The sequence below is a fragment of the Ruditapes philippinarum genome, unplaced genomic scaffold (genome assembly GCF_026571515.1).
Source record: "Ruditapes philippinarum isolate M1 unplaced genomic scaffold, ASM2657151v2 ctg428_1_1_1_1, whole genome shotgun sequence".
Lineage (NCBI taxonomy): Eukaryota > Metazoa > Mollusca > Bivalvia > Venerida > Veneridae > Ruditapes > Ruditapes philippinarum.
In genome coordinates this window covers 130,573-146,667 of record NW_026864380.1, presented here as the reverse complement: position 1 = coordinate 146,667, position 16,095 = coordinate 130,573, and the positions used below count along the sequence as shown (strand labels likewise).

Below are 16,095 nucleotides of genomic sequence, written 5' to 3'. Positions count from 1 at the left end.
CAAGTTTACCGTTTTGAAAGCTCTTTAGGAATTTATTTTGCAATTTTATACATGACCTCTTACCATTGACCTTTCAGAGGAGGATGGTATAGTTGAGGTAGAGGATGAAGAACCAACTAGTCCAGCAGATCTTTCTACCGGGGACCAGGATAGCTTGTTTGGTAATGACTGGTCCAGTCTGCTTAAAGATGCTAAAGCAACAGGTATTGTACTCATCACTGAATATGCAGACAGTTTGGTTTATGATTCATCTCTTTCTCCATAACATATTCATTATCTCCATAAAAAACATTTTTGTTAATTTTTACTTATTATGGCCATGTATATTAAAAAATTAGGCTTTATTTGGCCATCACATACTTTGCGTTATTTATTTGACGTCACATTCAATGTATGTTATAATTTTTAAGAGGCTATCTAGAGAAACATGTCATTAAATTTTAATGTTGTAGTTACACATTGTTGTTGGGCTTTTAATTTTTGCTTTAAACCCTCATATTTATTGTGTACTTAACCATAATCTTTCCGTTTGTAATGTACTTGTCCTATTTTGAAATTAAAATTGGAAATTGTTGTATCAAGGGACATCAATGTCAAATAAGAAAATTAAGCAACAAACAGCTTAGAGACTGGTCTGTGCAGGATGCACTGGTTCGAGATTGCAAAGTCCTGCCAGTCACTGCTAGTGTTTGAAGAGAGTTTTAAGTATTTTTTCATTCACTTTAAAGTTAATTTAGCTTCCTCTTATGAAAGAATCCAAAGTCCCTGTCGGGATTTTAACCAACAGTGGTGATGGGCAATTGGTTTGAAGTCACGACCTTAACCATGTGGTCATGGACGGTCCAGATATTTTACTGATATTTCTTTACAAAATGTTAACATGTAATTTTTTTATGAAGTGCAACAAAGGATTACTTTATGAAATGTAGACCTCTGTAAACCTTTTGAAATTTAAATATGTATTTCTTCAACCTATAATATAATTAATAGACAATACAAAATACAAGTTCGTTCTTCATAACATACAGATATAATTTATTGAAATCCTTGATATTGAACCAAATTTGTTTAAGTAGTTTAATTTAGATTAGATATATTTATAATACTGCATGTTTGTAACATCACTTTTCATTGGATAATTGTGACTTTTGTATAGTTTTATGTACACAGCTGCTGTCAATTATGAAGAAATCTCACTTTTTTTTTCTAAAAAGGAAGTTAGCTGTATTATGAATTTGTTACAAATATTCCTGACAGGTTATATGACCATATATAAATGGTTGTTTGCAATATAAACTCTTTATAAAGGGCCATATAACACATCAAAAATCTTTATAACTAACAGTATAATGCCTTTATCTAATGAGCAGTCATATACCGGTATGAATAAGTATTGCTAGTAAAGTATCATTGTAGCTAACTAGAGTTATTTAACTACAGGTGATGGTAGTCCTGTTAAAATGAAGACAATGTACAAGGTAGTACAGTCACCTGAAGATCTTAAAGATTTCCTTAAAGACACAATTGCAGAGATGAAAAAGTTGAAGGATGAGAATAAAGTAGATAATCCTGGAGAATTAGAGGAGGAAGAAGATAAAGAGGAGGAAGGGGAAGATGGAGAGAAAAAGATGAAAATACCAAAGATACCTGAGAAAGGAAAACCACCAGTGTTTAAAGAGTTAGTAAACTGTACAAATTTAGTACACAGAACAAATTTAGAAATTCAATGGTTGTAATATTATTAGTTATGTTAAATTATGACAGTTTCATGTAAGATTCATTCATAATAACAAGAATATTTTATAAATAAACTATGTACATTGTGTATGTATGTTACCTATTTACTAACTTGAACTTAATGAATTTTTTTTTAAAAGTTCAATGGAAAATATTTGTGTTTCAAAATAGGTAAAGTGTATCACTTATAATCAAACAAAATTATTAAGATGGGCAGATAATATAAAGTTTTATGGCTACATTTATCTCAAAAGTTTATTTGTATCGATTTATTCAGGAATATACATAAACACATACAATATTGTGTCACATATATCAACATGCATATAAAAAACACACAAAAAATGCAACAAAAATAATTATCAAATTGATTAGAATGTTTTATGTTACCCTACTGTAGGATTTTTGCCCATAAAGCTAAAAGCTTATTTCCAATGGGGTATGTATTCTTGCTTTCATGACCTGTTTAAACTTTATTTTGGACATTTTTATGCATAGAATTGACCGCATTCATATTGTCTCTCTGTAATAAAAGTTGTGTTTTTACTGTTATTTATAGATTATATACAGTAGATGATGTAGATGAAGATCTAGAAGATGCAGAACTAGATGAGCTTGATACAGGTAAAGTTTTACACATTTTTGCTCATATATCCTAACCGCTTTTCTTAGATAACTAACCAGTTATTACCAATTTCTCTGCAAGTGGGATAAATAGTCAGTCACTTGCAGAGAAATAAGTAATTACTGGTAAGTTATCAGAAAAGCCGGTAAGGTTGAGTGACCACCTAGATATGATGGCAAGCATAATATTGTTTTACTCAACGAGTTCAATAAATTTAGTATTGAATCTACACGAATATAATATTCTATTTATCACATATTCAAAAAGAGAACGGTTTACAGTTTAAACAAGTAATTTTTCATTGACAGGCCTATAGTGTAACGCTAACATTAGCGCACTTTAACGCTATGTTTATATATAGCGTAAATGATGTCGGGTCAAAGTATTATTACACTAGTGTAATATTGTTTTTATTAATTGGCTTTATTACACTGCGCTTCTGTTTATGTGATAAATGAAATTATTAAAGTTCTTGTCTGTTGAATGGATCTTTTATTGGTACGATGAACAATTTTTTTTACCAAAATCTCCTCCAAATGAAACTACTGTTCAGATTTGAGAAGATTTCTGAGTGTGATTAATGAATGTGAGTCAAAGGTTTCCTGTTAAATTTTAGGCAAAGATTTCCTGTTAAATTTTAGGCAAGGTTTCCTATTAAATTTTAGGCAAGTTGTGACTAATGTTTTTCTGTGATAATGTGATTGAACCCAACATGTTTACTGCCATTTGTCAGCCTCTGCTGTTTCAAGTAATTTTTGTGTTTACGGACAAGTTTACAGTTAATTGGAGAAAAAAATAGTTTATTCTTTTACAGAATCAATGAACATTATACTGTTTGTTTACTTCACACAATTGTATGGCTGAAATACAGTTAAAACTGGCGCTAAATCTAATAATCTTATATTTGATCCTTGACAAATTGAAAATAAACTGAAATGAAATCTATCCAGTGCTGGCAACCTTTATCCTGATTTGTAAAATGTAATTTACTTAATTAAGTCAGTGAAATGATATGTACTGAAGTGTGATAGCTTTTCATTTATTATTCATTGTACATAATACTTTAATGTTAAAAGGCTTTTATAGTTATAATAATATTATTATTAAGATAGGAATGAATATTTGAGCCGCGTCACGACAAAACCAACATGATGGGTTTGTGACCAGCATGAATCCAGACCAGCCTGCGCATCCGCGCAGTCTGATCAGGATCCATGCTGTTCGCTATCAGTTTCTCTACTTGTTAAAGGGTTTGTAAGTGAACAGCATGGATCCTGATCAGACTGCGCGGATGCGCAGGCTGGTCTGGTTCCATGCTGGTCGCAAACATACTATGTTGGTTTTGTCATGACGCAGCTCTTTTCATGTTTCAGAAATTAAAACATTGAAGGAACGTTATAAAAACAGAAGGGACAAGCTCACTGGCATCAAAAATAAAGTAAAATCTTCTATGGAATCTCAGTATGAATCTATTATAAAAGAGGTATGAATATTTTGATTAACACTTAGCCAGTTGGGGGCGGGGGGCAACAGATTCTACCCATGTCACCAGTGCAGGCCGTCAGTAAATACAGAACTATCCTGACCATGAATGTAAACAATATAAAGTGCATTTTATTAATATTTGCTATCTAGTAGTTTTGAATTTATTTAAAATCTAATTCTTCATGTGAAAGATATACTATGCTCGTCCTTGAGTGAAATGTTTTAATCACAGGAATTTATTGAAATCTATGAAAATCTAACTGAATATGTCTAACTTGAATAAAATAATAAATAAACAATGTATGGGAAGCTGCATTCTCTATTACAGGTCAAGTAATGACACTATATATTCATATTGTGGCCACTGTGAGCATTGTATATCTTTAATTCATCTTATCATTATTTTGTTAGTATAAATGTACTTTTTTTATAAAGGCTAAAGAAGAGTTGGCAGCTGATGAAGGTTTAGAGAATGAGGAACAGATTAGAGAGAATAGACAGGCAATCAGACAACTTACCAAGACTATAGATCATCTTCTAAATAAACTTGATAAAACAGAACAAGGTAAGTTGATCATAGAAATTATACTCCACCACATAGTCAGTTTAAACATATTTATTTTAGCTCGATTGCAAAACAAGTTATATTAACTTATATTACTTATATTAATACGGAATAGCAGTATTATATTATACAACTTATATTAACCACTTTCGAGTCCGCTTCCTGGAACCAACCAATACTGGTGTCATATGAAGAGTTATGGTTGTGATCCTAGTAGGGCTTGAACCCATGATCCCTGGGTTGAGAGGCATACACCTTAACCACTAGGTCACCGCTCCCCTTAAACATAGTTGGGGACTATATAGGAGTCACTTTAACCTATCCATCATAGCCTGTCACCTAGTTTCCAGATTTGATTTTCTTTGATAACATTTGAACCATAGAAAATATTATATTAGATGTTAATTTCACACTTGAAATGTATATGAAGGGTATTTAAAATCATTAGATACCTAGTGAATTTGGTTCTGCATTTAAAGAATTACATTGTGTATACACCCTTTCTGACAAGAGCGTGTAAGTGCCATCAAGTCCCTCTTGTTTTATATTGTTATATTTTATTACCTTTTGTTGTAAAGTCATGAATTATGTTTCAGTGTAAACTATAAATCATGCATTAAATTCACAGTTTTTATTAAAATGAAAATAAAAGGTACTCATTTTTCAGTGACACTTTCCAATATTTAGATCATATTTTCATGAATCACTGAATATCAAATTGTGGCAGAGCCCAGTTTCCTCATTTTAATGGCATGTGATATTATTGGAATTGCTAAAAAAAGTTAATTGTTATATGTCATAAAATTGTTTGCTGGCATTTATGAAATTGAGTTCTGTTACCAGTCTTTTGGGTCATTATGTATTAAAATTTTGTATCAAATTTCATAGGTTGATGATTTTGTGTTAATGATATTCAAAATAGTTTTGTACAAAATGAGACAGAGAGTTGATTGAAATATAAATTAATCAATTTAATGTGAAAAGGCTTGATGGATTTTTATTTTAAGTCATAAAAAGAACTGATGTCCTGACTTAATGTCATATCATTTATATAGATAGTCCTGGAAAGGTGTTTTCATTTTTGTCATATCCTCTGTTCAGAAAAGAAGTACTGTACATCTTATTGTATATTTATTTTTTTTCCTGAGATTAGTAATTTTATTATTTTCATAACTTTAACATTTCTGTGTTGACAATTGTATATGATATGCAAATATCTCACATGTTGCATGTTATGTATAAATAAAATCAGTGAAGATTTTTATGCCGCCGGGCATATAGTAATGGAATCATCTGTCCGTCTGTCCATCTGTTCGTCCATCAATATGAGGTTAACTTAAAACTGAAAGTTGGATTTTTCTTAAGTTTTACCTGTACCAATGCCTAAATGATTTATACATTTACTAATCAATTCAAAGTACAGTATCTGGGCAAGTTACATAACTATGGTTTCCTTTTTAAAAATAACAGCATTTATATATGATTTAAACTCTACTCTTACTGATCAATGGGCTGTGGATTGGATGCCCCAACATAAGACATCTCATTTAGTCTGTAGTTGTCCCATTATGTCCCGGCTTTAATAATCAGCCAAAAGTCATTTATTGTTATGAAACAATTTTGTTCAAGCTCCTCTCAATTAAGTTTGTGTTACAGTAAATAGCTGATTCTATTTACATGAACCTGTTGAAAGTTTTAGTAACCTATAGAGTGTAAATGCCTTATCTCTATCTCTCAGGGCCAGTCTGCATTTAATAAGTGCAATGTTACAGGGTCTTCTTGATGGTTGTTTTTTATTATTTTATATTGAAATATTTCATACAGTAATGGACATTGACAGAGATTATGCATTCATAGATAAAATCATGCACCCATGCACTATTGTGTCACGTAGTTAATAAGCATGACTGGGGGTGCCATGTTAAAAATGCTTACTGCAAAACATAACTATCAAATGATATTGCCTTTGTATGCGAAAAGCATATGACAACACTGACCTCTTTGTATGAATAACAGATAGGGAAACAGTACTAAACACAGATTTCCATCAGACAAAAAATTGTAATATGAAGAATATCACATATAATTTTTTTAGGGGCATTTATATCTGACCCTAGTAGCCCCCAGACTTATTAAATCTTTTCTTGTGCCTCTGCAGATGTTTATGCATGAAAAAAGTATAGTATTCCTCTAGTCTGAACACTTGATTAATTCACTTAGTAAAAGGGTCACACCATCATAATGGTAGATTTCCTAATCACATTATTACTATTACGTTATCCTATCTTTTGTTTAGAGATAAAGTCAGTTGATAAAGAATTGGAACAGATAGCGGAGTATGACAGTAATGAGAAAGATGTAAAGTCTATACCACCAGTAAAAGACTCAGATACTCTCACAGGTGATTCAGCAGCACAAGGTATGTTCTTTCGTTATTTCAAGACTGCAAGACTGTTGTAATTTTAGGTACTGCAATTTTGCAGTCCACCCTCCATTCTATTGGAAGAAAAGGGAGAGCTAATATTCTCATGCAGCGTCAGTTCAGCTTTGGTGTCACTTTTTAATTAAGATTTTGCAAGCAAGTTGATATTTCTAAAAATACAAAAGAGAATTGGTTGAAACTTCACACACTTATAAGAGGGCAAATTAGAATGTCACTTTCCAAAGCCCATAACATTAATTTTGACAAAATTATGGCCCTTTTTGTACTAAGAAATTTCTATTTTATTCGGGCACTTGCCTTACTATTAAGCACCAACAATAGGCTAGGGTCTGTCCTACCAACAGCTACTCTACGATATGTAGGCATGTATACACATACAAGTATTATGTCAATTGATGTTGAAACCATGATAATTTGTTAATTTGCCCTGATGATATGTAGAAATTAGTCAACAGTATATTAGAATGAGAAATATCAGTTCGTGTCAGTTATTTATACATATTGGTTGAATGAGGGTAAAAGATTTAGTTATAGACATTAATTCTTTAAACTTTAGCTTTGTTTGTACATGTAAAAATTTGCCCTGGTTATGGTATGTAGGGGAAAGGATTGAATTGATAGTTGTACCTTGGTTTTTCATGTTTATTTAAATCACAGGTACAGCACATGTATTTCTGTAAGGATGTTTTTGGAAACAAGTTGTCATATTTCAGTTGTTTAAATAAACCATTTTAAGAAGTTGGCTTTTATTTATTAATAATGAAAAAACACCACCAGTTAAGAACTATTCATAAACTCTTTGATATGCCTGAAGCAAACAAATAATTTTTTATTATTATTAAAATGTCATTGAGATGGACAAAGATTTTTCCTTTACTAATTAGGTCGATTTGAACAGCTTACCAACTCAGGGGAGACTAACCATAATGACACATGAAGTTAATTGTGTAGAGTTGTTCCCCTTCAGTTAGAACCAATGTTTTTGACAATCAAATAATGAAAATATATAAATCTATTTTTTTCTGCTTAAGTCTCATACAATATTCCAATTTTCTTTTAAATGCTTGAAAGTGTTAAAAATGCGTTGCTTCATTGATTGGCTAAAACATGTTACAAACTCAAAAGATTTATAAAGGTGGGCAGACATAGCTATAGATCTTGTGGAATATGTTTCTCTAAATGATTACGATAGGACTGACCTTATTTGATGACCTTACCATTTCATTTGTAATATTGAGGTCAAATGTCAAGGTCACATTGATGACCTTACCATTAATTTGTAATATTGAGGTCAAATGTCAAGGTCACATTGATGCTCTGTACTGGAGTAAACTTATTTTCTGTTAACAATTAAATAAGATTCTGTATGATGTAGAACGGCAGATGTATTAAATATTTGTATAAAGTTAGTGGCAAGGTGGCAGAGTGCTTAATTTAGCTTCAAACTATGGATTGCTGGCTGCATGTGCACAAACCACGATAGGGGTAAACAGTTATTCTTGAACAAAATTCTTCACACTCATTGCTTAGTACTAGTTGGTTCAAGGAATAGATTTGAGAGTGTGTCTATAGCTTCTTATACAATCAAACTAAAAAAACTTAAGTTTGACAGTTGGTATCTGGAACTGTATTTTGTGAGAATGCATCATATGATTTTCTGTTCATTTGGAAAAGGTTTACAAATGAGTAGGAATTTGATTGTGTCTGGACTCTAATCTTACTTTGACAAAAAAGTATGAAGTAAGAAAATATAAAATTTTTATCATGATGACACTTCGATATTTGGACTCAGAAAAACTTCTAGTAGCTTTTGCATTGAGGCAGTTTTGTTTGCACGTCAAAGTTTTATACATGATAATCATTATCTTCCTTTATATACAATATAATAATGTAGACAAAATATGCACAGCAGTCTGTATGTAAATTACATTATTTTCTCTACAGAATAATAACTAGACATTTTAATAACGATGATACGCTTTTCGTCCCATCAGAACACCTGTCATTTGTGTCTATTTGAGGTGTTATTGCACAACTGCTGTAAACTGTAATTCCGGATCATTTGAGTTACGCCAGTTTAGGTTTGAATCTCTTGTTAATGCCACCTGGCGTACAATACAGCATGACAGTGTGGCACATTGTAACAACTATTCCTGTCAGATATATGTTAATGTTGTAACAACAGATATTACAATATTTTGACTTTTAATGTCAAGAATGCAGTTCTGGAAAATGTTTGTAGAGTAAAGGGAAAAAACTGGTGTTTAGATAACATTCATAAATTTCGTACAAATATTTTATCTGAAATGCAATAAAAGAACAAAAAAAGTAGCGAATGTATAAACCAAGTAAAAAAAACAAAACACAACACAATTCAATCGTGTTGTTGATGTTAAATATGATACCTGAATATATTATAATATGTTTGGAAACTTCAATATTTGTTGAAAATTAGTTTTTCTAATTCACTTCATATGTTACTGATTATATATTATTGTTGTTGAGTATATGAGATTTTATGTTTTGTTTCTATTTGAATCGTTTTATGGTAGGAACACCTATTTTACTATCAAATAAAACAGTTTGATGTGCAGTTATGAAACTTATATAAGATAAGTGCATCTAGTTAGCAGATCATTATTTCTTCAAGGGTCAGCTGCATACTTTATTGACTAGGATCAGGTAAATGACCCATGTAATTTTACAAATCCTTCAGCTAAAGGTCAAGGTCAGAATCACATGAAGGCTATAATTAGCTTTCTGCTGAACAAGTACAGAAAACTTTGATTGTAAATAGCCAAATGTCATAGTAATAATGTTTGTGGTCTGCAGAAAACTTGAAATGGTCTAGGGGTCATTAAAGAAAGGAGAAGGTCACTGTGGCTCTAAAGATAATTTTCCACTTATCTACTTTTAGCTTTGGCTTCATTTGAGCTATCAAAGTCCTCTAATGATCAATAATTTAGGCTTTACATTTGTGAAAAGTTTAATTAACATTATAACTTACCCTTTTTTTGCAGGTAAGTATTAGGGACAGAATCATGTGGTTATAAGCTTTGTTGTAAGAGGATTACATTAGTACAATTTATTCTGGTTAGTTCAATTATCAGACTCCAAAGTTATAACTACATGGAAAAACTTTTAATGCTCCCGAAAAAAAAAATCCTGGGTGCATAATATTAGTCACCCTTTCATCTTCTGTACTTCTGTGTCATATAGTCTATTATTATTGACTGATGTGATTCATATTTAGTAGGTAGATACCTTTTATGGTTCTCTAACTTCAGATTAAGTAAGGAGTCGCTAGGGTCATGGTCAATGTCACTAGCACTTAAAATAAATGTATACACTTTTGCTCATACAGTCTGTACATATTGACTGATGTTCATTAAATTACACAGACAAATGTGCAGGTTCAAGAAGCACCCATTTCTTTAGCAATATCATAATCTTGTTAGTCCCCTACCGGTTTAACCGGAGGGGACTTTAGGTTTACCCTCCGTCCGTCTGTCCGTCTGTCTGTCTGTCCGTCTGTCCGTCTGTCTGTCTGTCTGTCAGTCCGTCAGTCCGTCCGTCCACCAAACTGGATCCAGCGATAACGCAAAAAGGACTGAAAATATTTTTATGAAACTTGACATATGTATAAATGGCAGTATGAGATTATGCGTGTCTTTTTCTTTTCTTCCTATGTTGAAAAATTTGGTTGCTATGGCAATAAATAGATAAATATGGCAAATTTAACACATAAACTGGATCCAGTGATAACTCAAAAAGTACTGAAAATATTTTTATGAAACTTGAAATATGGGTAGATGGCAGTCCGGAGATTATGCACATCTTTTTCTTTTCTTCCTATGTTGAAAATTCTGGTTGCTATGGCAACAAATAGCCTGAATTTCAAGATTTCTGATTTAAATTTTTCAGCTTTTTCACTATATGTTCTTTATTTCTTAAGGTGTTTACTTCAAACTTTAAATATAAGTTTCTGGTCATCAACCACATCATATGTGACAAGGTTTATAACTCTAGCACAAAAAATATCAGTATTACCTCCCTTGAACTTAGTTTTTTAGGGGAAAAAAATGTTGTCTTTTTTAAATAACTTCTTTATTTCCTAATGTATCTACTTCCAACTTCATATATATGTTTCTTATTATCACTCGACATTTTTGAGAAGGTTAAATACTCTAGCAAGACTATTTCCAGAATTATGTCCCCCTTGAACTTAGATTTTTTTCGAGAAACTGGTATTTTCACTCCAACTTCTTCATTCCTTATAGGATTTACTTTAAAATCCCACATCGTAATAATATGACAAGGTTGTATAACATAATTTCCTTACTAAGCATGGAAACTTAACACATTACTGTGATATAGACAAACTTATTTTATTATGTTTTGTGGTTGATATTTTCAAATACAGACTTCATCCTCAAATTCATTATAAATGGCAATACACAGGAGTGTATGACAATTAAAGAACTTTTTGAGGGACCGGTAGGGGACTACTGTATTGCCCGCAATACTATCAAATGCTTGTTTCTCATAACAGTTATCTTAATTACTTAATTAGATAATTTTAAGAATAAATATTTGTTTGTTAACAACAGCACTTGTTTTCCCAACTGTCAAAATGGCAATCATTGAAGAACATTTTGTGGGATACTTGGGGGTTTAACATAATGTGTTTTTACTGAAATTAATCTCCAATACTTATTGTTCTCAAGGATTTGATTTTGTGGATCAGTGCAAGTTTGAGAGCCATAAGCCATAATGATTTTGACAGTATGTAATTGCTTGCATGATTTTAATTAAAATGAGAACTTGTTAATAAGACCACCCCTGTAGTAATTATCTTGACGTACTGACATACTAGTAAACATATAGGCTCGCCTTGCAGGATGGGGGAATTTTTATAATAAGTAATATTCATTAAATAAATTACATGGTTTAAAAATCAACAAAATCTAATGCCCATAAAACCATTTTATATATACTTAATCCTGTCTGATTGGATGTCGATTAACGACTGATTAAAGCAATCTAATGAATATTGACCCTGTCAGAATTAAACGATTCTGATGATATCTAGACATGTCAGATATGAGCCGCGTCACGACAAAACTAACGGAATGCGTTTGCGACCAGCATGGATCCAGACCAGCCTGCGCATCCGCGCAGTCTGATCAGAATCCATGCTGTTCGCTTACAAACCCTATTACAAGTAGAGTAACTGATAGCGAACAGCATGGATCCTGATCAGACTGCGCAGATGCGCAGGCTGGTCTGGATCCATGCTGGTCGCAAACGCATTACGTTGGTTTTCTCATGACGCGGCTCATATGAAGTTAGCAGAGGGCATTCTCCTGCACTCGAGAGTATGTTACTTGTTACATATTTAATTAAAGATCAAAGTCATGCAAAAGATTGAAATCAAGAGGGTGAATTGATATATATTTACAATTCTATATACTGTAAGAAGTGGGGGTATTTATTTATAATAAGTATTTATCTTTAATGATAATCATGCACTATCTATATCAGCTGCAAGAAATTTACCTCAGACTTTCATAAACCACAGTAGATAATGTATAATTTTTGCTGAAATATCTCTAGCCTGATATTTTCAAGATAAAACATCGCCCTTCTTAATAAATGTATCCGGCTAAATTGAAAATTGAAATAAAATCTAGCAGTGTATGTGATACGCTTGATATAAAGATAATATTTAAAAAAAAAAATAAGCAAAAAAAAATTTTATTTTGCATTCAGACATACAGACAATAAAACCTAGATAATTATACTGTATGAGTAAAAACAAAAAATATTATATAAGTTGATTCCGCAATTCTCTATGATAACACAGGTAAGCTAAGTTCATATTATAACAAATTTGCTTAAGTCTTTATATGATAAGTTGGGATTTTTGTGTGATGTAGATAGATTCATCTTCAATTTGCCTCTCCATAATCACTTTATTTTACAGTCTTATTTTTTTTCTTCAAGGTGCTTCCACTGCAGCATACTTTATTATGAGCCAAACCTGCTCAGAATTTGTGTACGGTTTTTGTAATTAATTTAACCTGCTTTGAATTCAGTTAAAGTTTAAGTGATTTCAATACCAAAATGCAAAAAGTGAGCTACCAACAGTATACTCTGAGCCTGGTATGCCTGCAGAGATGTTATATGTTAGTCAGAGGCTCAGACCCACGTAGTTAAGAGGGTTAGAATTTGAATATTATCCAGCAACAGTTACAATAAGCCATTTCAGGTCTCTCATTATTTGATGCATTTTCTATAGATATTGTGTTGTTTTATAAACTATATACAATCAAAAATGTTTCTAAATGGTGAAAAGTCAATTATTGAAGAATGTGTCCAGTTCTTAAGTTTAAATTCATTTTTGATACAAAATTAAATAATGAAAAAAAAAGAGATATTTTTTTTATGAAAAACATGGATCATGAACCTAGATTGTGACAAAACATGATTTTTATTATTTAATTTTTCAGTAATTGTATTTTGAATTCAGGTTAAAACAAGTTCTTGTTTTAATGTATTATATTACTCACTGAAAACAGTCATACTATACATGTTTGACCACCTTACAGTTTCCTGGTGATATAGTTCTGTTTGATTTAAGTGATGTTCAATTGAAATTGTTTCAAGTTAAGTTCGATTTTGCTATAATCCTCCCTGATGGAGGAAGCGTGTAATTTCATTTTGTATCATCTTTTTATAACTAGCACAGTTTACTCAGTGTGAATGTATATCCCACTTAGAAATTAATATCATTTTTGACTGAGATTACCATCAAGGTTTACAGGAGAGTTAAGTGGGGCCCACTTCACTTCCTTTTTACTTCTGACAGTTAATTATGGGTGATAATTGTGTAACAGTATGATTCGTTGTATCGATGACAAGATATATGGCAAACTGCAGAAAGCTTCAAAAGTGCATGGGTTTTCCTTGATTCACATGTTTTAATCAAAGTTTACTCTGTTGTTTGATCTAAGATATGAAGTCTTTTATGTTGTTCATTGGTAGGAACTATTTTGTAACTCCCCAAGAAGTGGCGTAGAGAATTGTTATTATTCAATGTTGCCTGGGTGTCTGCTACAATTCTGATTTATTGATGATATATAGTTGTATTAATTTATGATCTAAGACATATAAAAATTATCTCCCCTTTCATCCATGAGGCATCAACACTAATACATGTATATATACAAATGTAGATGATGAGAAATTGCTTTTTCATTAAAATGATTTCCTGCTTATCAAGATGTTTTTGTTTTATAAACTTATTAAGCATAATGTTTTAAATGGTAAAATATACAGAATGTGTTTAATTCATTTATACAAACTTAATTTAATAAAAAAGAGACTTTATCGTTTCTGGAAAAACACAAACCAGTACTGAGTAAATTGGGTTTTAAAGATTTTTTGGGTCTCACTGAAACAAACGACTTTGACCCCTTCAGGTTTTGAATAGCTCTGCTGGATAAGCGATAAATTAAGATTCAAGTAGTTCGAAGCGTTAACCCTCGTGATAGCGCTAGTAATTTCATTTGTACACCTTTAAATCACAGTACAAGTGGAAATATCACTTAGAATTAAATAATTTTTACGGGTTGGTTAACAAAAAATTAAGTGCCATTCATTCCTTACTTCTGACAAACTGGCTTGATAAAGTGTTGGATCAGCAACCTTTATCATGCAGTTATGAACTGAGAAACTTTGTTTCCTTCGAGATTCACATGTTGGAATCAAGTTTTTTTGTTGGTTTGATTTTAATTAAATTTTTGTGCTGGAATATTTTGTAACTAAAAGTGCGTAGGAAATGTTAATACAGTTTGGTTCCACAAAATTGTGTTGTATTTTATTAAATATTGGTATAAAAAACCCTCGGACTACTTTTTTGCGTAACCCCTTTATTACCGTAACATTCAAAACTTTAACCACCGTATTAAAAAAAAAGATGAAAGTCTTTAAAAGATGCCTGCTTATAAGATGGTTATTGTTCTTTTAGGAGGAAATTTCTTATACTCCTTAAATCTCGAAAAGGCTGGAACGTTCCCAGGACATTATGTAACTGTGTTGAGAAACCCTTTGTCATAAGACTGTCGTTAATCTATTTGTGGTGCATGCAATGTAAAACCCAAACAATAATAATTTTAAAAAATGCCACCCTTAAAGTTGTTTCATGGATTTACCCTGCTATCCATTGTTAATTTTAAGGAATTTAATATAGGAATCAACCCCGAGTATATAGTCCAAATAGAGATCATGATCAAATTTAAGATGTTTTAAACATTGAAAATTCATTTTAAGCTCCTTTTTTTCCAAACAAAGCAACCCTTAATTGTCATGACCAATTCAGAGTCATTGGTTAAAGCATTTGGTTTAGATTTTCATCATAACTTTAATACTAAGGCAAATACTATTACCAGTCTACTATCTAGCATGTGAAAAAAAGTTGAGGGCACAACTTTTCCATCAGTTTTGTTCATTTCTATAATTTCTTCTTTTTTTAATAGTCCAAACAATCAAGGTTTTCTGTAATTCTTCATGAACAGGTGTATTTAAATTTTGATTTAACCATGATTGATGTATTGTTTGTTTGTTATTGAGGTATGTTTTAAATGTATTTATATGGTTATCATCACCTCATGATTCCTAATGGAATCCATCTTTCATGAGAGTTTGAAAGATGAAGCCAAAACAAAGATTACATTTTCAATTTTTCTTTTCAATGAGAAAATAACAAACAGCTGAGTCTGAGGGAGAATAAAGATTCTGCAGAGTGCAGCAAAAAATCTCAAGTTTGAATGTTGCACAAAATTTGTTTTTCAGGTAGGAAATGTAGGGGCCTGGTATTTTGTTACACATACTCTGACTTACTGTCAATTCTAAAACTGGTCTTGGATGTTGTTATTTTTCCAGCTCCACTTTTCAAAGAAAAAAAGAGGAGGTGTTTTTATGACTCTCTCGTTGGCCTCGGCATCAGTGTTGGTTAACATTTTCATTAACATCCATTTCTCAGAAACTGTAAAAACTATTCACTAAATCAAATTTTGTGTACTTGTTTATTGTCATGAAAGTACTCCATTTCATTTCCATTATTAGTCATGGCAAATATCTGCTTCCTTGGTTTCTAAACCAGTATTTGTACCATTGTGGCTTGAAGAAGTCCAAAGACAGTCAGGCGTCTGGTAGGATTCGAACCCATGACCTCCA

General features: G+C 31.7%; 1 protein-coding gene across 1 annotated transcript in view; it reads left to right on the top strand.

Moving 5' to 3' along the window:
• Positions 1 to 16,095, top strand: part of LOC132725386 (protein OS-9-like) — a 66,378-nt gene that overhangs the window by 30,001 nt on the left and 20,282 nt on the right. Inside the window, exons 8-13 of the mRNA XM_060710488.1 lie at positions 78 to 203; positions 1,441 to 1,678; positions 2,297 to 2,361; positions 3,736 to 3,845; positions 4,283 to 4,412; positions 6,709 to 6,831. Of these exons, the coding sequence (XP_060566471.1) occupies positions 78 to 203; positions 1,441 to 1,678; positions 2,297 to 2,361; positions 3,736 to 3,845; positions 4,283 to 4,412; positions 6,709 to 6,831 (792 nt within the window). The remainder of the gene's footprint in view (positions 1 to 77; positions 204 to 1,440; positions 1,679 to 2,296; positions 2,362 to 3,735; positions 3,846 to 4,282; positions 4,413 to 6,708; positions 6,832 to 16,095) is intronic.